The sequence below is a fragment of the Marmota flaviventris genome, chromosome 12 (assembly GCF_047511675.1).
Source record: "Marmota flaviventris isolate mMarFla1 chromosome 12, mMarFla1.hap1, whole genome shotgun sequence".
NCBI lineage: Eukaryota > Metazoa > Chordata > Mammalia > Rodentia > Sciuridae > Marmota > Marmota flaviventris.
In genome coordinates, this window is record NC_092509.1 from 34,315,733 (window position 1) to 34,343,601 (window position 27,869).

The following is a 27,869-nucleotide window of genomic DNA, read 5'->3' on the forward strand; positions in this document are numbered from 1 at the left end:
GCTAGGTTTTTTCTATAACTTACCTGTTGTGAATTGAGCTGCTATAAACATTGATGTGGACGTGTCACTGTATTATGCTGAATTTAAGTCCTTTAGGTATAAACCAAGGAGTGGGATAGCTGTATCAAATGATGCTTCCATTCCAAGTTTTCTGAGGAATCTCTAGACTGCTTTCCAGAGTGCTTGTACCAATTTACAGACCCACCAGCAACGTATGAGCATGTCTTTTTCCCCTCTTCCTCACCAACATTTATTGTTGTCTGTATTCTTGATAACTGTCATTCTGACTGGTGTGAGGTGAAATCTTAGAGTACTTTTTATTTGCATTTTTCTAGTTGCTAGAAATAAACATTTTTTTTTCATGTATTTTTGACTACTTGTATTTCTTCTGAGATGTATCTGTTCCATTCCTTTATCCATTTACTGATTGGGTTATTATTTATTTATGGTGTTAAATTTTTTGAATTCTTTATATAGTCTGGAGATTAATGCTCCATCTGAGATGGCAAAGATTTTCTCCCATAGTCTCTTTATTCATGTTCTTGATTATTTCCTTTGCTGTGAAGAAGTTTTTAAATTTAATTCCATCCCATTATTGATTCTTAATTTTACTTCTTGCACTTAGGAGTCCTGTTGAGGAAGTCAGTTCCTAAGCCAACATGATGGAGAGCTGGGCCTACTTTTTCTTCTACTAGGCACAGGGTTTCTGGCCTAACACCTAGGTCCTAGGTCCTTGTTCATTTTGAGTTGATTTTTGTGTAGGATGAGAGGTGGGGGTCTAATTTCATTTTGCTACACATGGATTTCCAGTTTTCTCAGTACCACTTGTTTAAAAAAACAAGCTATCTTTTCGCCAATGTATATTTATGGCACCTTTGTCTAGTATGAGATAACTATATATGTGGGTTGGTCTCGGTCTTCTATTCTGTACCAGTGGTCTACAAGTCTGTTTTGGTGCCAATCCTATGCTGTTTTTGTTACTATAGATCTGTAGTATAATTTAAGGTCTGATGTTGGGATGCCTCCTGCTTCACGTTTATTGCTGAGGATTGCTTGGGCTATTCTTGGCCTCTTATTTTTTCCAAATGAAAGAAATATATGAGTTTCAAGAGACATACTTGATTCAGAGGGTATAGCTGCCACTAAAGGAGCAGAGGGACCATGGTGGTTGGGACAGACCAGGTGGGCAAGGTCATTATGGGTTTGGAAAAGGGGGAATAATTAGGTAAGAGAGGGTTGGCAAAGCTCCTACAAGCTGCCCATCACCTTGATCACCAGTCTATCTCCAGCTGGTCATAACTTCTGAACCTTGTTATTAAACAAAAATAATCTACTCTATGTTTTCCCTTTCATCATCTATTTAAAGCCACAGTCAAGAGCATATTTAAAGCTTAAAGAATTCACTGAAACAAAAGGGAGTTTTCACCATTCCTCCATGTAGCTCTCTAGTGTTCCTTATTGTCCCTATCAAAGAAACAAGCTGTTTGTACTATATAGGGACATAAGATTTCTAATTGATGTGTACACCAAGTGTAAGGCAGAAGGTGATCCAAGCCTCTGTTGACTGCCATTGAAGTACTTTTCAATTAAATGATTAGGAATGGCACACACATACATGGGTAGGACCTGACACACTTTTACATGGACATACATACATACACAAACACACATACATACCAGCATACATATGCAGACACAAATTACCAAAGTTTCTACTTATAGATTTCAAAAAACTTTCTAGTATATATATATATATATATATATATATATATATATATATATATATATATATACATACATTGCCTAGAGATAATAGTTTTTGAAATTGCTACCTATGATGCCAAATTCTTCCTTTTATGATGTTGCCACCGCCACCCCAGGGAGGACAATGACACATTGATATTGTGGCTGAAGATCACTGGTAGTAAGCTGTGCTGGAATAAAATGGAACAAAGTGAAAAAAAATTAATGTTTGTCCCAGATTCTGATTCTAGGCTATCAACTCACTCATTGCTTTTTCTCAGGGACCATTTCAAAATTGGAAATTGTTTCTCCCTTCCCAGATTCTTTATTACCAACATTTAAAAAGTCAATTAAAAAATCAGGAAGAATAGCCCTACAGTCATTTACAACATTTACTATCATTTGCATTCACCAGTGATCACTAACTGAAAACAAAAGATCCCTTTGAAAATGTTTCAACATTGTTCTTAGAGATAATGTGGATTTTTCTCTTTTGTGCAGATGACAGATTGTATACACAATATATCACATTTTTTTTAATAACAAGGCAGGAAATATACATTTAGAAAGCAACATTTTAAAAAGTCCTGTTATTTTCAATATTATTTTTCTTTTCTTTTCTTTTCTTTTTTCCTGCTGGGGATCAAATCCATGGCTCTCTACATGTTAAGCTTTTTTCTACCACTGAGCTACACTCAGTCACTAATAATCTTTGAAATGACATTTATCTTTTTTCAGCCACAAAAATGAACAGAGTATATTAAAAACATTCTAAATCTGCTCTGAACCCAGTAAATCTACTCAATGAGGCAAAATAATATTTTGTTGTTGTTGTGCTACAGATTGAACCTGGGACTTTGTAAATGTTAAACTAGTTCTCTATCAAGGAGCTACCCCCAAGTCCACGAAACAACTCTTTTACCATCTTAGCTTCCAGTTGAGTCTGTTGTGAGTCAGTAAGTACCTGAATGTAGGCGCTTTACAAAGTCTTCTGCCATAAGCTCATCTGGGATGAACTATTTGCATAAGGGTAGGAGGGGCTTTTGAATGTATTAATTATTTTATTTCCTTATGCTTATAATGAAAAAATATTTCTTTCAGTATATATATATATATATATATATATATATATATATATATATATATTTATTATCAGGGAATAAAAAAAGATTTGTCTAAAAACGTTTGCTTATTTTTAGGAGATAATTTTATTATCACTAGATCTGATTAGTGATATGAAATAATTTTCTAGTGAGTATTTATTACTTTGATCTGTCACATTTCTATATTTATTCATAAAGTTACAAACACTCTTAATTGCATTCATTCCATTTGAATGTGAAATGCTTCTAGTCTCACAAAAAAAGCATTCATTTCTAAAAATAACATAGCAACATCTGATTACTTGATGTACACGGGAAGATGACAAGTCATTCTTTATTAAAATGGTATCCAAGAAAGAGAAAAGTGATACTTTATATCTGTCTTTGAAGATAACAGATCATTTTGTAATCCTATTTGCAATGGAAAAATTAACTGTTTTCAGTTCTTTGGGAAGATTTGCTAATGTTTCTTGTAAATATTTTCAGAATGTGACATTTTATATTATCTTTTACTCCATACTAGTTTTAAATGATAGAACAAGTAAAGATTTGCATTCAAATAATGAACACTGTGGAAAACACTATAAAATTATGGGAAAATATTATAGCCTAGATTTTCTTAGAAATATCTGAAAATCAAATCAATGCCTTTATCAATTATAAAAACTTTCCAGACTATAGTCATTAAACCCCAAAAGGTCAGGCAGCATTATTTTTTCGATAAAAAATACTATCACGAAAAAAAAAAAATCTCTTTAGTTTTGGAAGTACCTGAAAATTTTCATTCCTTTTTAATAAGAGGGGTTATAATTAAGTGGAATTTTAAAACTTAAACAGAAGTTATACACTATTTTTTTTTCAAATTCCTTCGGCCACAAGTGGATTTGCATTTGTGAATTCAAAATAATATGGATACCTGATAGGTAGGTTAAAAGATAGAGATACTGTCTAAAAGATGAAAAACTATTTTCTATGGCTTTTCTCTTTAAACTTGAGATTGCATAAATATATGAAGCTTACAAAAGGGCTAGAAATTACTTGTAAAAGAGAAATAGTTTCAGCTGTGTTTAATCCATTCATTCAATTCAGTGAGATGGATTTCAAACTAGTACTTCAATTTAATAGCTCAGGCTTGAAATACCATATGGAAATAGCTCAAAACAACTGTTCCCAAGGGCTGTAAAGTTCAATTCTTCTCTTGTTTCTCGACAGATTCAGACATCTATGCATTGCTACAGCACAAACAGAAAAGTTTTCTTTCAGGGAAGCACAAAAGGAAAACTAAGGCAGTCTCTCTTCATTCAAAATGGTACCACCCCTTCTTGGACCTTGGGATGTCTGATTCCCCAATACCAGAGCATATATAGTGTGACATTCGCACATTTCTTTATGACAAATGCAAAATCGATGAATATGAATATACAAATGTATACTTTCTTTTAATAAAGAGATCCTTACCTATACTAAATCTTCTTCAGAAATACAAGGTGAAGTAAAACTCTGAACACTTAGAGAATATATTACACAACTTTGCTTAAAAATAGAAATGCTAAGTGTTCTTACCTTAAGTTTGAATAATCAGAAGATTTTAAATGTCTCATGTATTTACAATGGACCATTTATGTGTAAACTTAACACTGTTTTCATAAAATTCACAATATTTGGCAAACACACATGAGACATCTTTGGCAAAGGTCCATAGAAACTTCTTGTTGCCACGTAGAATTACAGAATTTCACTATTTATCAGAGATTCATATCCTTTATTTTTTCAAAGAATTGATGCCAAATTATGCAGTGCACATTAATTAGTTAGATGAAATAAATGGCAAAGATTTGGTGTGACTGGTGTACTATAGTGGCATTACACTATAATATCATTGTATTAGTTCTAAAATTCAAATAAGTTATACCAAAGGGGCTGGAGATTAATCATATTAAAGTATTCATGGATTAAATAGAGACCCCCATACTTACTTGGATGCAATAATAAAAATCACACTATTAGCATGTCTATGCCCACTTACACCTATTTAGTCTTTGAGCTACAATATTTTAATTACTTTTTATATTTCTGAAAATGACATGGAAAACAAGAAGTCCTTAAGACATAATGCACTGATATAGAAAGGGGCAGTCCAGTGAATGATCTCAGAGGTTTTATTGTCAGAAAACTAGTTAGCTGAGGAGATAGGTTATGATCCACAGTGGGAAATTGATTGAATTTAACTCCACATTCCTTGGAAGCTGGTATCCCCAATCAACACTGCTGACAGATAAACCTGGATCACTTAATGCTTGTCCACAAATATTGACTTCTACTATGCAGTCCCCCCATCCATGCTTGGGGAAGCAAAAGAGGCACATCCCTCCCTGGAACACTGTTCACTATAGGTGCATCCAGCTGTACTCTGGCTGAGGCATAAATCTATATGAATGGTTAGGAGAAGAGGGAGCTGAGGCATCTACTGGCCTTTCTGTTCCTGAGTTCCAGCCCATGTTGAGTGGCCACTTACTCCTTTGCTCTGAGCTTCTGCTCAACATATGCAGATTGCATACATTCTGAACTATCAAAACAGTCAATATGAATTTTTAGCACAATTTCTAAAAATTACTTATAGTTGTTCAACTTACCATGATTGACAGATCCCAAGACCCTCAAACTATGCCTGAAACTGTGAACAGTATGAAGCCCTATATAAACTATATTTTTACATATTCAAACATACATATCTATGTAATCTTTTACTATACATAATTTATAAATTAAACTTTAACAAAAAGAATAATAAAATAATCATGAAAACATAATAAAAGCTATGTGGATGTTGTCTCTCTCAAAATATTTTGTTGTAGTTTACTTTTTCACTTAAAGGAAGTATTTTATGGATTGTTTTTACCATATCTGAATTACCAGCATCACTGTTCTTGTGCTTTGCAGTCATGATGAAGTAAAGTAAGGGATGATTTAATACTAGTATTAAAATACCATGCTAGTCAATTTGATAACCAAGAGCGCTAAGTGACTCTAAGTGACTACTGGGAGGGTAGCATATACAGAATGGATACACTGGACAAAGGGATGTTTCACATGATGGGCCAGAAAGAGCAGAATGGCACAAGATTTCATCATGTTGCTCAGAATGGGGTACAACTTAAAACTGAATTGTTTGGTTATTCAGAATGGTGTAAATTTTCAAATTTATGAATTGTTTAGTTTTGGGATTTTCTATTTAATATTTTCAGGTCATGGTTGATCACAGGTAACTAAAACTACAAAAGTGAAAATAATGGGGGACTGTTGAGAGCCACAGCCGAAGGGGCCCCAGCAAACTTCCAGCTGCCAGCTGATGATTGGCTCACAGCGGCCCCAGCAACTTCTAGCTGCCAACTGATTGGCTCCTCTGAGGTGATGCTCATTGGGCTGTTTCCCTGCCCTTTCAGACCACGGAGCTGCTCATTGGGGGACTTTTTTGGCTTCGCCCACGTGACCCAGCCAATTGGCCTCAAGAGCAAGAGGAGTGGGGGAGGTGGAGAGGCTTGTGGGAAGCCGGTGGTGGCAGTTGGGCTCTGAGGGTTTTTCCTGAGGAGCTGTTTTGTTTGGTGTGTTCTAAAAATAAAGTTCGTTTCTTTTGACAAGTGGCTCCTGAATTGTGCCCAGCCAGACTGCGGCAGGGGACCACTGTAGATACATATCTAGACATAAAATATTGAAGCTAAACTATATTTTTCATATTGAATATAATTTCATACAATCCTATTTTAAATATATTATTGGAAATTAGTCTGGGTAAAAAAGAAAATAAAATTGCAAGGCAAAAAAAGAAAGAGAGAGAGAGAGAAATTCAACTGATTATCAGTTATCTGATATTCCCTGTACCAAAAGTTTCCTATCACTTTCACTATGTAATGCAATGAAAAGACATAATGGGATCTTCATAAGTGGGTAGAAAATTGAGGTTGGAAAAACACAGTGTAATAGTCTTAAAATTAATCTCAGAATCCTACAAGGGATGGGGAGATTACAAATGATATTTCTCTCTGTAATGAACAGTGCAAAAATATTCACAATTCTAGTTCTGAAAATAAATTATATGACTAATACACTTACTAGCTTTACAACTTATATGTATCATTCCAAAGACTATTTCCATGCCATTACTGCAAGTAAACTCAATTAGCTAACAGTGAAGCATCACAGAGATAATCTAGTTATTCTTTATAAAACTCTTTGAGGGACAGATATGGATCTTTTTCCATTTTTGTTTCAATGAAGAGCTGACATGTCAAGCTAAGAATAATCTATAATTGAGCAAGATATATGATATCCTATTTTAATCCTCATTATCATTTTAGAGGATGAGCAATAATTGCAGATATCACTTCTGCCTGATTTACTATTTTCAGTGCATTTTCTTCCTTGAAAAGTAAAAGTCCTCATCAATATTACAAAATGAACAGAATTCAATCAGAAGTGTGAAACTATATACCAATTACCCAAATAGAAGAAATTGAAATAGATTTTGTTCTCAGTTAATGTAGGATCTTTGGCAATACATAGTTGAAGAAATGAGGGCCATCTTAACATACACAAGATGGTAGTGTCAAGGTAGTATCAAGCCGCCCTCCCAGGGAAGGTAATGACAAAGATCTGCCATTAAAATTCAGGAAAGCACCAGAAATATGGGCAAAATTTCATCCATAGTGGTTCATTTCAATTGATGACTGAAAATATAAATATTTCTAGAATTCATGTTTATCCATGGCCTTTCCCTCAGCTAATATCTCTTTTCACCTCAGAACTATTCTCAGCTAAATTGAACTCATCTTTCTTCTTCTAGACTTGGACTTTCTGATCTAGTTCTCATTCAGCCTCCCATAGTGATATTTTAGGAGCATTAATACAATCTTGCTTTTTTTTGTATCGAATCTTTCAGTGGCTCACAAATATACATTCTAAAAATCTCACATAATAAAAGAAAATCTTATTCCTGCTTATCTGTGCAAAAGTCTGCCTAGAAATACCTTTATACCTAGTTATCTTGTGACTCTTCATGAATTGATTCCAATGACACTTTATCCCTACCCTTAATCCTGGCTTACTACATAATAAGAGTTTTCAACATGTTAATTAACTTATGCCATATTTCTTCTTATTTTCAGTTGCATGCACCCACAAGGTTTTCTTTCTCATATTTCTTGGAAACCAATCTAACACCTACATGCATTTGGGAAGCTACAATTCATTTTGGAGTCAAATATGTGTGCATCTTTAGTATTAATCTTAGTATATTCCATTTGTACAGTTTTCTGATTTTTGCAACCACATGCTGAAATCTCTATGACTTTTAGTTTCCCTAAAATGGAAATGTTACATTTTAAAAAAACAGTCACCAGCTTTTCACATTCATAATAAATATAGCAATAGAACTGTTCAGGATCAGGTAATACTTTTCTTTCTTTTAAAAATGAATGTCACAAATCTGCCTTATCACATTGATTCTTTTGTTTGTTTTTGTTTTTTTGTACGTAAGTTTTATCCTGAGTTCACTGAGTAGAACGCAGCCAGAGGACAGAATCAACATAAAGTTCCATGAACTAATGATTCTATTTCTGTGAATTGATGCACCTTATTACTATTTTATATTTATATTCATTATTCTTACTGTCAGATCCCTCAAACTGAGAAAGTTTATTTAGGCTTAAAAGACACGGGCACAGTAGGATTTTGTTGATGGATAATCACATATAGTCTCTATACTGCAAGCAACCCATGAAGATTCTGCCTATTATCAAAATGATAAAATTTGCCTCTTCCTAAAAATAATCATAAGGGCAATCATATTATTATTTAGATTAAGCATTTTCCAATGACTTTTTTCATCTTAAATAGATTACCTTTTAGACATAGACAAAAAATTAGAGCTCATACAATAACCTGTGTGCAGCCCTTGACAATTGGTAATTTTAAAAGAAATGTACAACTTGGAACAATAAGATTCCCACACAACTGGCAGCATGTGCAATGGCAAAAGATCAAAGAGTTTTACATCTGTCTGTAAGAGAAAAATTCTTGATCTCTAGTTTTAGCTAAATCTATTACATGTATTTGCTGATCATTCTCCTTTGTATTTTCCTCAGATATGAACTCGGATTCACACATGGAAGATGACACATACAAATGACACCTTTTCCCTACATTAATCCTGGCTCTCTACAGGATCAGGTTCTTCATCACATAGGAATCAACCTATGCCATATTTCTTCTCCTTTTCAATTGCTTGACACCGTGATGTTTTATCCCCCCGTCCACCCCTTTTGCCTGGCTATGCCTACCATTATTTATTTATTTATTTATACCAGCATGAGGATTCTATAAGGCATTCTGTTGGTAAACAATAAAAAGATTTTTCATACCATTTATATCTTCAAAACTCATATCTAATTCTGCATTGTGGTCTAGCTCATTGCAACTCAAAGTGTGGCCTTTGGCCCTGCCAGAGATGTCATCAGTGAGAACTTGTTAGAAATGCAGACTGTCAGGAAGCCTCTAGCGCAGAACTGAGACATTGTGTTTTACCCAGATTCTCAAGGGAAGACATAAGACAGTTTCCAATATTACATGTGACTAACTAGAAAAAACTATGTATTTGCTTCAGAGTGTCAGAAAGGAATTTGTGATCGATTTCTACAAAGGGAAGAACTATAAGATACCAACATTATCCTTTAGGAATAGGCTGATGAAACTGAACTTTATGAAGCACCTGTAATTCTCAGCAAACAACTGCTAAGGCTCTCTCCATTCTAGGAACCACTGATATTGCTGTAAGAGCTCCCTGCTGGGAAAAGGAAAAGCAGCCTGCTTCCAGGTGACCAGGTGTCCCCCAGACTGTTTGTTTATGGTTGTATCCTTGGAATCATGGGATTCACAGCAGTCTGCTTAAACAAGGCCAAATCATGAATGGATTTCAACTTTACCTGAAATAATTTTATAGTTCTGAAATTATTCTAAAAAGTTGCACATTTACTGGCTTTTTCTGACACCTTGAGTTTAATTCCTACAAATCAGCAAAGGTTCATTGATTACCTGGCTACATGAGTAGAGGATACATAAGAATAAAGATCTCTCTGGGTTAGGTGGTACATGCCTATAAGCCCAGCCAATCAGTAGGTTAAGGCAGCAGAATCACAAGTTCAAGGCCAGCCTTAGCAACTTAGTGAGGCCCTAAGCAACTTAGTGAGACTCTGTCTCTAAAATTAGAATGGGCTAGGGATATGATTCAGTGATTAATTGACTCTGGGTTAATCCCTGGTTTAAAAAAAAAGAATAAAGATCCACCAGAAATCAACATTAAGATCAATAGTGACAGCTATCATTGACGGGTTCTTGAAGTCAAGAGGAAATACAAAAATGTTTTTGAAATCTACTATAACTTTATGGGAAGAAAATTTAAAAAGAAAACAATAGAAACAATAATAAAACTTAAATTGAAAGAATTCTTTAATCGGAATAGCCAGTTTTACAATCCTTCCATTATCTGTTCTGATGCAGAGCCAGAAAAAATACTATCACCAAGCACCAAATCAAAGAGAATAACAGCCTTTGTATATTTCAGAATGAATGTTTAACAAAAGGATAAACATGCTATTGTCTTTTTTTGTTTGTTTTCATTTTTTTTAAATGGGAAATAAAGTCTAGACAATGGAAGAAAAGAGAAGAACATTTTCAATAATGCCCTTCTTAGTGGTTTCAGTTTCACTGGGATACAAATGATTTTAATAGCTACAGACAGGGCTGCTGGACAAAATGATTCAGATTCTTGACATTGACTTTGAAAGCACCTAAAGCAAAAGATGCCCATAGTCTTTCATGAACCTTGCTTATATTTGGCAGTATGAACCAAAGTACTTATTTCTAAAAGATAAGAAAAATATTATCACAACAATTACCTGTGAGTAGTCAATTTTAGCCAATGGATTCCTTTTATTATTAATATTTAAGTTGATTAGGCAAAAGAATTCTCCCCAAGAGGGGTAACATCAGTGTTCAAACAGACTACTCCAGGATCAGCATATCTTTAATATATCCTAAATACTACTTAAGGATCAGGATAACTAAAACTTTCCAAAGAAGTTTCAGACAAAGATTATTTTTTTTTTCTAAAACAAGTAGCAGTACCTAGGAACAACTTAGGAAGATTCCCCATCATCTCCATCAAAACCCAGAATCCCATCAAAATAAATTTCAATATAAGGGTAGGCAGTGCTCTTATTATAAGAGCAGCTGTGGCTCCATGATCAATTCCTTCCAGGCAGATTGGAACCCTAAGGTTACTCCCATGTGGCTATGCAGGGGCTGCCTGTCCAAAACCACTACAGAATGCAACTGCAATTGTCTCTCCTCCTAGTAGAGGAAGCTCAGGTACCTAGAAGGATAAATCGTGGGAGCCTGTCAAGCCTGGGTTTGAATGCTAATCACATTAATGATTAATAGAAAGCATCTAAAACTAAATATGAAAATGCCCTGTGTAAAAAGTCATTATTATTGCCCATGGAACCTGGGGACACACATCTCACAAGGTTGTTATCATGAACAAAACAGACAGCATCCATAGAACATCCATCAGATTTCAGCTTCAAGTTAAGTATCCATAGAAGAGCTACCTGTCCATCCTTCCTCCTACATTGTACTGATTCAAAACTCCTGATCATTTGTGATTTCCTTCTGTTAAAGTGGAAAACAGAAAACAAAAGTGATGGAATAACAAATTTCAGTTATAATAATAAAGGGATTATATTTTGATGTGAGAAAAAAGGGAGGAAAGGGAGTTTCTATTACACTAGTGATTAGGAGAGATCACAGAGTTCCAGGAACCTGTGTTGTCCCCCTTTAGTTTGTAAGGTCCTCGTCCTGGGCAGAGTACATGCCTGATTATTTCAGGTAGACTCTCCCTTTTTTTTTATGCTAAGCCCCAGCAAATGAGTGGCCTGAGTAGATGATGTTGCCTACTCCAAGTTGTTAAAACAACATTATTACCAAAATAGCAGACACACTGTAGGAGTCATAGTCATAGTCTCTTATGACCCTAAAATTACACAACTTCTGCTCCTTATGCATCGCCTGCTGCTGGTTAAAGGAAGTGGCTGGGGAAGACAGGAAACACCATAGCCACATGGTGAGGTCACATAGAGGGTTTCAGAAATCACTGGGCTTCTCACATGTAGAGAATTCCAACAGTATGTGCTTCAGATCTTCTGAAGAGTCTCTCACTGTGATGGAACAAAATGATACCTTGGTACCATTTGCAGGTCTATAGTATCTGTCCCATGACACTGAATTCTTTTCCTAAATAATGAGCAATTCAGAGACAGCACTCCAGAGGAAAGAGTGTTGCCTCGTTCTTTAAAATCACAAGCCTGTCATCTGAGAGAAAGCAGGAACTAAAAATTCAGATGGAGAGAGAATATATGAGAAGAAAATGGCCAGACTGTGCATCACCATGGAACTATGACCCCAAGTGCTATAGCAACCATTCCAAGAAGCCAAACCACAGCCTTCTTAGTAGTCAGATTTGAATGGTCAGCACTTGATTAATAACTGAGAGCTTCTCTTTATTCACGTTCCAGTTTCTAAGTTAGAATCAACTGTAGAAATCAAATATGTCCCTCAAACCGTTCACCAGAGATGCTGCATTAGTCAACCACAGCAGCTTCCCATGCCAAACCCCTCCAATCAGAGCATCCCTGAAGCCTTCCCTTTTCCCACCATTTTTCCACTTCCTTTCCATCCTTTGAGTCTTCAGCAAAAGCAAAATGACGGTGGCTGACACATTTTGTACCAAATAAGGAGCCTCTGTTCTCATTTGGGTAGTCTTTGTTTCCACGAGATTTACTTATTTGTTTTGGTTGTGTCTATTTCACAATCAAGATCATAGTTTGTGATCGAAATGTTAATGACTCTGGAAACACAAAATGTAACCCCACCTTTGAGGCCTCTGAGTGCCCCTAAAATCTGCCTAAAAATGTGTGCTCTGCAAATTTTATACTTACCAAAACTCACTCCAATTTCCTCTTGCTGCTTCATGGCTCCAAACATAATAACATATAGAACACCATATAGTCACAGAGTGGCCAAGCATCCCTGTTTGTCCAGAACTAGCCCATTGTTAGCACTCGAAGTCCTAGATTCCTGGAAACTCCTACATCCTTGGGCAAACTGTGACACTGCGTCACCCATAAGACTCCAACATGCTATGCTGTTTCAACACTCAGCCATTGCAGAGGTGATTCACACTACTAGGAACCTTCTTTCTTTCTATTAACAAATTATTGACTGAGTAAACTCTGATCAATCAGCTAAGCTCCTGCCTAAATACCCATTCCTGGTAAAACCACTTTGTTATCGCTCTAACCCTCAAGCTCAAGAGGGGTTCACTCTGCCTTCCTGCCTGGCACACCAGGGTACACATTTTTGTAAACGTCTTATGAGACATGGATGATTTGGTTATGGTCTTTAGACCCTTAAACACAATCAATTTCCAAACTACAGGTACTATGTTGTCCCTTCAGTGCTGTCACAACCCCAAGTCCACATTTGTCTATTTCTTGAGTGAATTAATTAGTGGATTAGTTACTATATTAATAAAATGAATTGTTCTTTAAGACCAAAAGATTGAAATTGAAATGAAGGGAAGACATACATATAGTAGAAGTTGGGCACATTACAACAAATAGATTCATTAATCCATCTCAACTACCCAGATAACTTGTCTACCTCAATCTGTGTGGTGTTGTCCTGCCCGTCATCCAGTAGCAGATCTGAGAAGCCCCTGGGTTCTGGAGAGTCTTGGCCCATGCTTGCTCGGTTTGTGTCTACTGCCTTGAGAGAGTCCAGGTTCCTTTTCCACCTGTGGCTGTATGCCTGGGAGTCCACTTCCACCTCCTCTGCTGTTCCAGGGAAGGCCTGAGCAACTTCATATCTCCAATCTGAAAAAGAAACAAACTATGTTACCTCTTGGTATGAATCATATACATATTATTTAGTAGTGAAGGAAAAGTAACTTTGCTAGTTATTAGAATATGAAACCAACTTATACAGTGAAATCAGTTTACTTCTAATATTTTTTTGAGTTGGCATGAGCATCTCTGAGCAGAATGCATTTCAGGATGCACCAGAAATGGACCATGGTTAATGTACAGATCTTACAGTGTTCCTAAAATAGGTGCACAGTGCAGCAATCTGTATTCTCCCCCATCCCCTGCACAAGTGCATTTCATAAACACACTTTAACTGTTCTGAAAAGTAATCTAGAATCCAAACAAAAGAATGAACTCAAGCAGTTTTCAGCTAATATGAAAATAAAATTCAGACCTTTGTAAGTTCACATTACTGAAAAGTAATCTAGAATCCAAACAAAAGAATGAACTCAAGCAGTTTTCAGCTAATATGAAAATAAAATTCAGACCTTTGTAAGTTCACATTATTTTGCATGAGTTATGCTAAAATACAAAGAAACACCAATGTCCTTGAATAGGTTAAATAATAGATGGAATCATCTTCTTGTAAATGTGCTAACCTGCCTTGTAGTTTACAAGCCAGACCTGGTTCATTGCCTAACTCATTTAATAAGCAACACCCTCAGGAGTCATTGCTTCTGAGCTTGTTCATTTGTGCTGTTCTCACCTTGGGATCTTGTCAGGGTGGTAAAGGATGACAGTGATAGGCACTTATAGAAATGGATGGGACGGCAAGGAGATCAAATCACAGAGGTACTTTAAAGCCATCTGCAAGGACCAGCCTGCTGACCCAGCTCAGCCTGCCACTACAGGAGGGAAAATTAGATTTAATCATCACTGCTAGTCTTTCATTTCAGTAGGTCAGCAGGCGAAGGTGTACCACAAAGATTGAAAATTCAGTTTCTGAGCAAGAAGAACAGCCTTCCTCTAGCCAACCATTACCAAAAGATGTGAATCGACAGGCTTTATAACTGGCCGGATACAGGTTCAAAAAGGGTGAAGAGAGAAGTGATTTAATCATGGTCAGGACATTCCCCTCTATACAAGAACATTCCAAGAAACCAAGGTGTATTTAATGTAGCTTTTCACCATACCACTGAATCAGCAATGTAGAACCCCAGTAACTAACTAAAGTTACCACTCTCACTCGCAGACACAATGGCTGACAATCCCTTTCAACTCAGAGAGGTGCTAATAATTCTTCTAGACATAGGGGACAGCCAGAGATTTTGCACTGAACCTAAAAAGAGCTCTTACAGCCTTAAACTTTGGTGGATAGAACCAGATAGAAAACCTACCAGAGAGTCTCCAATAGAACCACAAGGAACAAAATAATTAAAAGTCAGAGAAATACAGCCCTGTGCTCAATTCGCTGAACTGTACACTAAAGCAAACTAATGTGGGCAGGGGTTTGGCACTTGCCTGTCATGCTCCAGGTCCTGGGTTCAATCCCCAACACGGCCTTAAAAGCAAAACTCATGGACAGGAAGGATATCCCATGGTCCCCTAACCTCCCACAATTTAATTCAATGTATATGTGATATCAATATTGTCATTGTCACTCTAGAAAATGCTTCTTTTTTAATATTCTTGTCACTAATGGCCATTGGACAGTACCTACATATTCATCAATGACTGAATGAGTGAATGAATGCATATTATTGACAGACTCTTTTGGAGCAAGAATCACAGTATCAGACAGAATTAAGTAATGGGAAAATTCTAAAGATTCAGGAGTCCTGGACTGGCTTTCTGTTAGCCCACAACCAGCAAACCTTCAGCATAATTTATAAATCTGTCTGTGCTTTAGTTGCCCCACATTTTAAATACAAATGAAAATGCCTTACCTGCAAAGGCAGCTTTTTCTGAGGATGTGTCAGGCTCAAGACCTATGATCTTAGGCACAGCTACATAAAGCAATTTTACTTGCTTTATTTATATATCCTGCCTCATTATCAAAAATATATGAGGCAACTTACAACCAAGGTAAGCAATAAAATTTTAAAACACCCTGAAGAGACATCCCAGCACAAAACTCAGGTCAACTTCAGAGACACATTTAACTTGCACTCAGGGTGGTGACTCGCATTTATACCTTGAGGAGGAGGCAACACCTATGGGGACACTAACAGTCATAAAGGGACAACTGGACACTGAGATGGGATCTTTGATAGAATGTTAGTCTATCCAAACAATGGTGAGGCGCTAAACAATTCAGTGAGACCCTGTCTCTAAATAAAATACAAAATAGGGCTGGAATGTGGCTCAGTGGTTAAGTACCCCCGAGTTCAATCCCTGGTATCAAAAAAAAGAAAGAAAGAAATAGTAAGGGACATAACACACTAACTGAATTAAAATGCACCAGAAAGAAAACTGAATTAAAAAAAAATACACACAGGTATACAGGAGCACTTCAATAAGGAGCATGTCAGACCTCTAATATATAAATCAAATGAAAATATACCTAAATCTCAAGAATATTTGTCTTCATTAAAAATCTTCAAATAAAGAATTTCAATATAACTCTTGGTTTCTTTATTTCATTTAAATAATTTCTTTCCTTCCTTCCTTCCTTCCTTCCTTCCTTCCTTCCTTCCTTCCTTCCTTCCTTCTTTCCTTCCATTCCAGATGGGGCCTCACTATGTTGCCTAGGCTGGTTTTGAATTCCTGGGTTCAAGAGATCCTCTTACCTCATCCTCCTGATTAGCTGGGACCTCTCAGACATGTGTCACCACTCTTACCCTTTCAGTTTCTTTTAAATAGATGTTATTTTCTCTTTTCTGATAGTAATTCTACCATTTTCTTTTGGTGTATGTGTAATGTAGATCCATTCCGTTCTTTCCACAACGCTCGCTAGGTCCATTGACCTCACCTCAGTCCTGGGATCCTGGCCTGAGCAGGAGCAGACAGAATAACTAACTGTGGAGGAGAAATAGGATTCTATTTCTCAAGTTTATCAAATCCTCCGTTTCATTTTTCTCCCTGTCCATTTTCTCGAAACAACAACTACAAAGATGCTTCAAAACTTAGGAATGATGTTATTCTTATTTCCCATGTAGGTTGAAATCCAAGAAGTGTAATTCCTGTATTAAACTCTTGTTTTTCAAGTAAATATCTATACTCAATCTTTAGCAGGATTACTGGGGCTGGTGAATTTATCAGACAGAACTCTTGTATAAGAGAGACAGACATGCTTACACTAGCACTTGTGAAGTTGTCCAGACTCCTGTAGGCTTCTTTTGTCTCCCATTGTTTAACAATAGTTTCTGATTTCTTTTTTATTCTCACTATTTAATTTTTAAATTATTTTATTGTCATTAACATATATTAATTGTACATACTAATGGGGTTCAGTGTGACATTTTCACAGGTGCCCGCACCATACAGTGACAAACCTTGCTTGCATAGCTCTCCCACTGACAGCTGTCCCAGGGGTCTGTTGGATTCCATCTATCATCCACATGTTTGCTCCTCCTAAAATCTGCAATGACAAACTCTGAAACCAATTGTTTGCTCCCTCTAATTGTGTTTACAAAGAATAAACAGGATCTCAGGAAGGGCCTGGGAGATTTGCTAATGAGAAAATTTCTGAATGTAAGGCCTGGCCTCTGTGAACATCCTTTAGGTTGCCATTTTAAACCTAATTCTGTGTTCCTGGTTATGTTATGAATAGGCCAGGCTTCTGGATCATGGGTAGAGGAAATGTTACTCTGTGTTCATAATTCAGTGTACATGGTTCATCAAGACTGAAATATGAAATTGGTGTAGATTCGATCCCATTTGGGAATGGCTTTTTTTGAGAAGATAAAACAAGTCAAAATGGATTTTTGACAGAAATAAAGGAAAAATCAGGAAAAAAAAACAGCTTGGTTACCTATATTGTAAATTAGTTTTCTGCTTTTCCCTGTTTTTCAACCACATAAAAATATTTCAAATTACTCTTTAAATCAGCACCAAAATGAATCATTCAGAAGCAAGACAAAGAGATAGATGGGATGCAATTTTTCCCTTCCCAGCTGTAGTGAAAACACGGGCAACAGGAGGGCTTGCTGAGGAGTCTGGATGAACAGATTGTTTGCTTTCTGTCTACTGTATGTTAATTAAACCAGTGATGAAAAACCTTCAAAGATAATTTTCTCCAACATATTTGACTACAGTTGTTAATCAGATAGCTCATGGAAACATTAAGTATATTTAATGATTTCATTTGGATATAAGGAAGCATTAAAAACACACATTTCTATACATATAAATAGATCTTAACACATTCTTGAGACATTCTATTTGCAAATAATGAGACATTATATTAGCAAACTGTTATTGAAAAAGGTGCTTCATTAGTTTTCCAATAGAACATCATTACGGAACCATAAATTTATCTGAGAAAAAGAAACTCATGTGTATCCTTACACTACTTTTTGTAAATCTTGAGGTCTCTTTTGTGCCATTATGTACTATAAAATAAAGCAAAAGGGAAGAAAACTGTGCTGGGCTGAGTATATTTATTTTGTCATACTCTAATAATTTTATTTAAATACCTTGCATTTAACAAATAGTTATATATTGAAAATATTTGATCCCATCTCTCCATCTCTATGAACTATACTTATAATGTACACATGCCAAACAACCAAGAAGTAACTGCATAAATTGACATGTATCTTATTTAATTAGAACACACTGCTACTATACCTTTTGAGAGGCACTTTGTTCTGTACTTCACAAGTGAACCAAATCACCATTGTGAATCCTCTGCAGAAATATTCATATTCTTCACTGAAATCAGATTTACTGCTAGATTCATCTGAGAATAGATGAAAATATTTGGCTAAGGTAGACTGCCATATGGCTTTGCATCTCAATGTATTGCAGAACTGAAGAAAAAAATTCTATCAAATAATGATATCTGTGGTTATGTTCAATAATGAACTGACTACCCCAGTTGGACTTTGAGGTTTTGACAGCATTACAGAGGGAGGTAACTGTTGTGGATAAATCTTGGAGAATGCTTAATCTAGAGGGATTGGGGGATTTGAGTAGGACCTAGCTGCCATATGTTATTAAAGCTCTCTAGGAGATTCGCACCCAACTATAGAACACTTCAGGTATTTGCTCCAACTACTCTTCTTTTTCCCCATCATGTCTTACACTCCTGGCACACAGAATTTCTCAATAATCTCATTACCAGCAATAAACGTAGTTACCTTTGCATAAATGAAAACTGCTCCCCCACCCCCAAACCTTTGTTAAATCTAACAACTCCTTCAAGACCCAGCTCAAATATTGTCTTTTGAAATGAATCTTCCCTTGAAGCGCTAACTGAATTTTCTCCTATAATCCAGTAACTCCTTTCACCTGACTTTGAAAATACTTTCAGGCCTACCTACTTGAACATGAGGTTGTGCAGAAAAAGAGTTCACACAGCAGGCCTGAGATTTGTTCTCTTTAGAAAGGCCTTTTGCTTGGTTGGTGCTGAACTGAAACCTGGGAATTTAGTCTGAGGAAGGATTTCCAAGCCTTCCCTGATAAAAGTGCCTCACTGTGCCTAAATCGTTTGAGTATATAATATCATTTATGTTGAACATCTGCCTTCCTTCTGGGTGTCTGGAATCAGGGTACATGCTAGACAGAAGGTAGCTGTGTGAAGAAGTCCTAATAAAACCATGGGGACTGATTTTATAATGAGATTCCTTGATAGACAATATATCATGTGTGTTGTCAAGATGTATTGCTGGAGAAATGTGTATAGAAACACATTCCTATGTGTCTGAAAAGGACACTTAGATATGTGACCTGGATTCCACAGACACTGTCCCGTGGGCCTTGTCACTTTGCTGATTTTCCCTTGTATTCCTTGGCTGTAATAAACCAAATCCTGAATGTGATCACATGATGACTCTTGGAATCTACTTAGTAAATCACCAGTGTTGGGGGATGGTTTGGGGGCCCCCAATAAGAGATGTTTTACAGTACTGATTCTTATTTATCTTTGGGGGTGTCCTATTGGTATAAGTACAGGCACTGGTATCTAATAAATATCTGGTTTTTAAATGACAAATCAATGAATGCATGATTGACTAGGTCACTGTTCATCTGAGACAGTGTTCAAAATGTATATGTGGTATTGCTTTCTTATTTAGCTCCTTCAGATTTCAACCATGTTTCTGAACAATCAGAGAAAAGAACAGAAAAAGGAGACAATAATAGGAAACAAATCTGTAGATGCTTCTATTGATCTGAGGTAAATTTGACTTAAAATAGGTCACTGGCTGGTGGTGTCATGTCCAGCAACACTGTGGTTGCAGCTTATTATCTCTGTCCTCTTTGGTAATGAGATCACTGAGAAATATAACGCATGTCTTTGAACAACGTGGTCATGGTCCAGAGAGATTGAAAAACTATGAAGTAGATGAAAAGAGAGTGATTATTAATTGATAATAGAAAATTACTCTAGAAGCTTGAGTTCTCTGTCTCAGGCAGCACAGAATTAGGACCTTAAAGGCCACGGCCAAGAAGCAAGTGCCCTGTTCTGCAACTTTTCCCTTCTGTCACTTCACGTCATGACAGCAATCTTGTTCACTGTATGGTACATTTCTGGTGAAGAGCGTTTGGAAGTTTAAGAAAAATATAAAGAAAACAAAATAGAATGGGAAACTAATTACCAAGCACTTGATCCAAAATATAGACCAAATCAATTGACACTCATAATATTTAATATTTTATAATTGTACTATTAAATAAAATAATAGACATTTTAGTTTGCAGGCAAAAATAGTGAATTTTTCTGTAGGAAATAGAAAACTCAATCAGCCTTATGAGTAATAAATGAAACTGAAGACAACATTAGGGAACTACAATAACAAAGTACTAAAGATAATCAAAAACACTGTGCTAATGGTTATGAACAAAGGTGTTTTATACATTACTTATAAGAATTGGTTAATAAAAATAATATTAATAATAACTACCATCAGTCAGGATTACTAATGTGTCTGGCATGTCCCATCATCCCATTTTACATATGAGGTCACTGATGTGGTCTAAAATGTTATATAATCTACTTCTGATCAACTCTTCCAGGTATGAATTTAGCAATCTCTCCCAAATCCTAGTGATATAACACAAGAAAACTATCTAAAAGGAAAAAAAAAAAAAAAACAGGCAAAAATTATGGCATTGAAATAGCAAAGGTAAGTAAACAATGTAGCAGGTGAGAGCAAATGAGGATAGCAGCACACCAGCCCAGTGACTGAGCACTCAGGGAGGGTCAGCAAGGAACAGCTGCTACTATTGATTATGTCTTTATTACAACATGAGGGGTTGGGAAGTAGTTAAGAACAATCTTCTTATTCACTGAGGATTTTTCTATTAACTTCTTAGTAATGTTTTTTAAATGGAATTCAAGTAGATATTAGCAATTCAAGCAGATTTCAACCAAGAACTGATTTTTCAGATAAACCTGTCAAACTTAGGGAACAGGCTCATTTCCACAAGAGCTGTAATCAACAAGTAATCTAGAAATAGAAAAAGAGCTCTAATTAAATCAGAGGTCCTATCATTTAATAAAATCTTTGTAATTGTCCATAGAGAATATTGCACTATCAACCCAAAAACCACATAGAATATTTAAGTATGTCACCTCATACAATCTGCTAATGGGGAGGTACAGTCTTATAACCTTTATGATCCCTCCAAACTAGAAAAGTCTATTATTCTGCAGTTTAGCTAAATGTTTAGTTCTTTTTAACTAAATACCTTGCTACCATTCTACTATTTGACTGAATATCTTGTTAATGCATTTTAGGCAATTTGCAGCCATATATTAAATATTCTACATTCGTTTTCATGTTTCCTATTTTATTTGGCAAAATTTGTGTTTTATGATAGTCCAGTGGTCCCACAGCACAATAAATAACTAAAACTACTTGGTAAACAGCTTTACACTTTGATGCATTGGCCATCTTATACTGCCCTTGTTTCCTGTCTTGGGAATGGCTTGTTTTTAAATGAGGGCTTTTCACTAAAAACTAACAACCTGATGCATCAAAAAGTATTACTCTGCCAACTATGGGAGACAGAAAATTCTGTAAACAAGGACCAGTCATGGCCAACAGCCTTTCTCTCGGGAAAATGTGAACATTCTGAGTCAGAACAAGCCAGATGGAATCAATTGTTACAATGGTGCCCAGTGTCAGAGATGACGTCCAAATGCCTAGGGCCCAAATCGCTGAGGGCCTTCTATTAAATTAAGATGACCAGATGTCTGATGGACTCAATCTCATTCCATATTGTCATCACATCATATTCTGTTTGTGGCGTCAGAATCCCTGATGACCCACTGTAGAGAATAGACTGACTTAGCCAATGACTACAGATGACAATCAACATTGACTTCTATCAAATTGTATTTTGTAAATTCTGCCTGATTTAAATCACATAAATCAAGCATTAGCAAATTAGCACTAAATTTCCATAGGTTAAATGTCCTCTAGAGATTTGTTTGGACTTGGATGTCGGCCAACAACACAACATTCTCAAAACAAAGTTATTTCTATCACTAATTTTTTGAAAATGAAATCTAAGGATATAACTATAGGCCAATCGCTTAACTATTCAGGGCCATTAAAAGATGATATTCATAAATGGAAGACACCACATATTCTCAGAAACAAACCCAATGTTATTTTCCTGAAATTTGACTTATGTTGATTCTCAAGTTTGACCTCAAATAATTTAGTGGTGAACTGGGACTTCTACCTGCCCCCAAAAGATAAGCAATACTCAATATATAATTGAACAGCCAGGAGGGAATAAGCCCCCTTTATTCACAGGGGATATGTTCTAAGACCCCCAGTGGCTGCCTGAAAACCAAATCCTATGATAGAATGATTTTTCTATCTCTACTAAACTTTTATCAAGGACTGTGGTCATTAACTTTTGCAGGTTGAGATGTAATAAAAAACCAGCACAATTTTTTTCCTTCTTCATAGTTTCAAAAATGGAAGATTCATTCTTAATATAGATATTAGCATTCTTAGCAATTGACTTCTTTCTTTCCTTATTGATTCAAGAATTTTCAACATTTCACTTAAAGGAAGCACTTTACAGGTTCAGTAAGACACATCCAAATTGCCCACATCATTACTTTGTGCTTTGGGCCATAGTTAATTAAAATACGAGTTGCTTGATCTGATAACCAAGATGAAAAGGCTACTAAGTGATTCATGGGTAGGTATTATATACATCATCTATACACTGGAAAGGAATGACTCACATACCAGCTAGATAGAGGGATTCAGTGAGAGATTTCATCATGCCTCTCAGAACAGCACACAATCTAAAACTTACCAATTGTCTATTTTGGGAATTTTGTAGCTAATATTTTCAGAACATAGGTGACTGTGAATAAATGAAAGCATGGAAAGTAAACCCACAGAAATGGGATGATTATGATACCTGATGTGACAATGCAGTTAGGTCCCTGCTCAGCCCCATGGCCTGGGCTTTGTCCATTATGAATAATCAGATAATACTAGTCATTAATTGTTAAATATCATTCCTGAATAAGGCTTTAAAATAACATCAGGGAAACAGCATTTATAGGCTGACTGTTGTGTGCTAAGTTTTAGTATACAGGGTAAACAAAATAGACATAATCTCAAAAAGTTTAAATAATAGCTGCAAACTCAGTGATCACACAAAACACACAAACATAAAAAGAGGCATTAAAAAACTTTAAATTGAGAAGTATCCCTCTTTCAGTTTTATATGTTTTAATCAATCAGCAAGAAAAACACCAATAACTCATGTCAACATTAATATAATGTATATCTATGCAAAATGATAAATCACATATAGTTTATCTTAATAAAGGCAAATGCATCCTACCAACAGAAAAGAAAGAAGTTCGTTTTCAATTTTTGAAAAAGTGGGCGAAACCCTAAATAGTTCAGAGATGAAAATCTGAATACCAATAAAGATACCAAATGTTAAGCATCTTAGAAACTACAAAAAAAATGCAACAAAATAAAATCCTTTTCTGCATTCACAAAGATTTAATGTAAAATTGTTGTTCTGGTATTAGATAAGGCATTTTTAAAAACATGTATTGAACTCTACTGTTGTATAATTTACTAACACTACGGGGATTCTACTTTTAACCAAAATTACTTCTCGGAAGCTTTGGAGCCTCTACTAAAAGCCTTTAATGCGTGATAGCGTGGAAATATTCAAAGTTGTGTTTAAAAAATGTGAAAAGAATAGAAAACTACTTAAAATTTGAATTGGAACAATAAAAAATATTTATACTTGGTGTGTGGTTGCATGAGGGCATGCAGGCGCGCACACGCGCACACACACACACGCACACACACACGCACGCACACACACACAGAAACACATTGTAGCACTGCCAGCCCTTTTCTCTGTTATTCAAGATGGCTCCTGGTTTTGGTTTGTTCTTTTGGTGTATATACATCATATACATTTTCTACAATGTATTGCACATATGGAGAGAGGAAAATAAACACTGTCTTGGTTATTAAAGGCCACCCACATTCAACTATCTGAACCACCACCACCACTTCATTTTCCTACAGTTATTTTAATGAGATCTCCAAACTTTACTAAAACAAATCACTCTGTTCTAACTACATTATAATCATTGAATAAATTACATTCTTCTGCAGATCACTGTGACCTAAGCCAGGGGAAGGGAAGTGCCATGCTGTTTTCTATGTCCATGCTCTTTTTTGCTATTACAGTGAATGTTCACTAGAACTACCCAGGCCTCCAGCAGGACTATTTCCCTGGTTCATTTCACAATATAGTTGGGGTGGTGGCATTGTGGTCCCCTTGATGGCAGCTCATGCTTATGATGATCTTCTTTTTATGCTTCAGGTTTTTATATTGGGCTACCTGGATACATCGGGTCATTTCTAGAAAAAATTAGTCCTGCAAATTTCTATGTGATTTCCTATACTATTCTCACCTCTTATTTTTTCTATATATGAGTTCCAACAAATAAAAGATAAGAATTATACCACCATGACTTCAAAATCCTTTAAAAGGTTCAGAAAGATTGATACAACTAGAGAAGAGTAATTTTCCCCAAGTTGTTCTACTTCTCACATTTGATTCATAGAGTTAATGAAATAAATCTTCACACAATCTCAGATCCATAAAGCAATGGGAAAAACCACTTAGCTCTGATATCTCAAAATAACTACAAAAAAGTTCTATGGAAAAAAAAAACCCACAGGAAAGATTTTTGCTTCTAAAGATGGAAGGAAAATGTGAAGTAAAGGATTCACAAATACTTAGTTACAGGAAAGAGCATGTGATTCTTTTTCTTTTATTTAAGTTCTACTTAGTTATACCTGACAGTCGAATGCATCTTGATGCATCATACAAAATTGAAGAATAATTTCTTATTCTTCTGGTTGTACATGATAGAGAATCACACCATAATTCTTAAAACCAAGTGGATATATTGTTCTTCATATTAAATTTGGAATGCTTTATATGCAAACACTTACTTACTTGATTAAGTAGTTTTTAAAATTTACTAGCAGATAGATAGCACAGAATTTACTCAACTTACTCAGGACACTTTATAATTAACTCAAAGCTAGTATTCAAGATGAAGCACCTTAATATGGGGAAAAAATGTTTTTCTATGTAAACCTACAATTTTGAGTTAAAACAAATCATCTTCCAATTACTCTCTTTCCCAATAATGTGGAAAACTTCAAGCTAAAAATGGGGAAATGATGAGAAATAGAAAATTCAAGATCAGTGTAAATTTAGTTAAAGTTTGTTTGGTTATTCAAAAAGTGTATCATAATGTTAATACTATATTTTAATCCATTGAATTTTACAAGATATTTTCAGGTTTTTTTTAAGAGAGATATTTAAATTTGAATATCAAGTAAGATTCATCCAAAGAGCAGTAGTGGTAAAGTTCTCAGGAATTTCTCAAATGTCAGGAATGTCTGAATTCTGTCACTACTTTCCCAAATAACATTTCTTAATTGATTTGCATGATTGCATATGTTTATGCTGATTACACAATTTAACTTACATTGTAAATAAACCACAATCAACAGAATTACATTAAAAAAGAAATCAAGACAGTGAAAACTATACTAAAATTAGATTTCAATTTTTGTGATATATTCCTGAAATATACAAACAACCAGTTAAGGATGAAGCCACCAAAGTGAGATGGAAATTGACATTTCAACAGGGACACATCTGAAACTTAAAAGATCAGCAAAGCTCTAACTCTTACAATGCAATGGTTTCATTCTTTTTTTTTCCCTTCATATTACATTTTTGTAAATTTTTTTTTTTGTTTTTTAGTCACAAGAAAATTCCAAACAAATTAAAAAACTCTCTTCTTTACATTCTTACTGCAATATAAATTTGAAAAAAAATCACCCTATGATTGCCTGATTTTAGTTCATGACAAAGAAAATTATCCAAATTTCATAAAATAATTAAAAACATAACATCTTTCATTATTGGGCAAGCACTCCTTGCCAGGATATTGCCAAAAAATATATTTTATATATCTACTATATTCAGTATATTAATATGGTGAGAATTATTGGGTTTGTTCTATAAAGGAATCTGAGTTTAAGAAAAGATGCTACAATTCAACAAATTGCTGAAAGATGGAATTTCCACAATTCTGTATGGTAACAACCACCCCATTTGTGAACAAAATAAGACAGAAGCACTATTGTACCTGAAATGGTTTTAAAACATTAACCTAAATATTACTTTTCTTCTAATATAAAAATTAAATTATTAAGAATACAATAGAGCCCTGGGGTTGTGGCTCAGCAGTAGAGCACTTGCATAGCATGTGCGAAGCACTGTGTTTGATCCTCAGCACCACATAAAAATAAAAAAAATAAAAATAAAATAAAGGCATTGTGTCCATCTACAACTAAAAATATTTTTTTAAAAAAGAATACAACAGAAGTCAAAATCATATGATAATCTCAATAGATGCAGAAATAAACATTTAATAAAATTGGATATCACTTCATGATTAAAAACACTTAACAAATTAGGCAGGAAAGGAATTGACCTCAATCCAATTAAGGCCACATATAATAATCCAACAGCTACTATCGTACTAAATGGGGAAAACTTTAAGTTCTCTAAGATGTGAAACAAAGCAAGGATGCCCACTTTCATCTCTTTTATTCAACATATTACAAGAAGTCCAAGCTATGGCAATGGGTCAAGAGAAATAAATAAAGGGTAATCAAATTGTAAAGGATCAAGTCAGACTGCTACTGTTTGAAGATGACATGATCTTATATATAAATGAAACCCTAAGGAGACCACCAAAAAGCTCTTAGAACAAATTCAGCAAATTTCAAGCTATAAAAATCAACATACAAAAACTAGGAGCAACATCATTTCCCTAAATACATGTATGAAAACACGAATGGTGTGACTCTACTTTGTGTTTAACCAGAGACTTGAAAAATTGTGCTTGATTTGTGTAATATGAATTGAATTGCATTTTTCTGTCATATATAACTAATTAGAATAAATGAAATTTAAAAATTTTTAAAAACTAGCAGCAAAATTATATGCCAATAGCAAATTACCAGAAATAAAAATTAGGAATGCCTTCCATTTATAACAATTTCAAAAATTAAAAATACTTAGAAATGAATTTAACCAAATAGGAAGAAATCTCTCTGCAGCAAAAATTATTAAGCATTGATAAGTGAACTGAAGAGAACAGTAAAAAAAAAAATAGAAAAATATCTTGTGTTCATGGACTGGAAGAATCAATACTGTTGAAATGTCCTACTACCCAAAGTGATATACAGATTCATATAATCTCTGTCAAAATGCCAGTGAAGTACCTCTCAGAACTCTAAAGGCAAGACAGTACGAAAGGGCTGCAAAACTAGCTGAGTCGTAGAGAACAACTCCTTGGGTTCCAAACCCAAAGGATCCTAAACAAACAATCCTAAAG

The 27,869-nt window shown here is 35.2% G+C and overlaps 1 protein-coding gene across 1 annotated transcript in view; it reads right to left on the reverse strand.

Annotated features, from left to right (window-relative positions):
- Plxdc2 (plexin domain containing 2) overlaps window positions 1-27,869 on the reverse strand; it is a 431,569-nt gene that overhangs the window by 248,537 nt on the left and 155,163 nt on the right. The window contains exon 3 of the mRNA XM_027928684.3: window positions 13,620-13,831. Within this exon, the coding sequence (XP_027784485.1) occupies window positions 13,620-13,831 (212 nt within the window). The remainder of the gene's footprint in view (window positions 1-13,619; window positions 13,832-27,869) is intronic.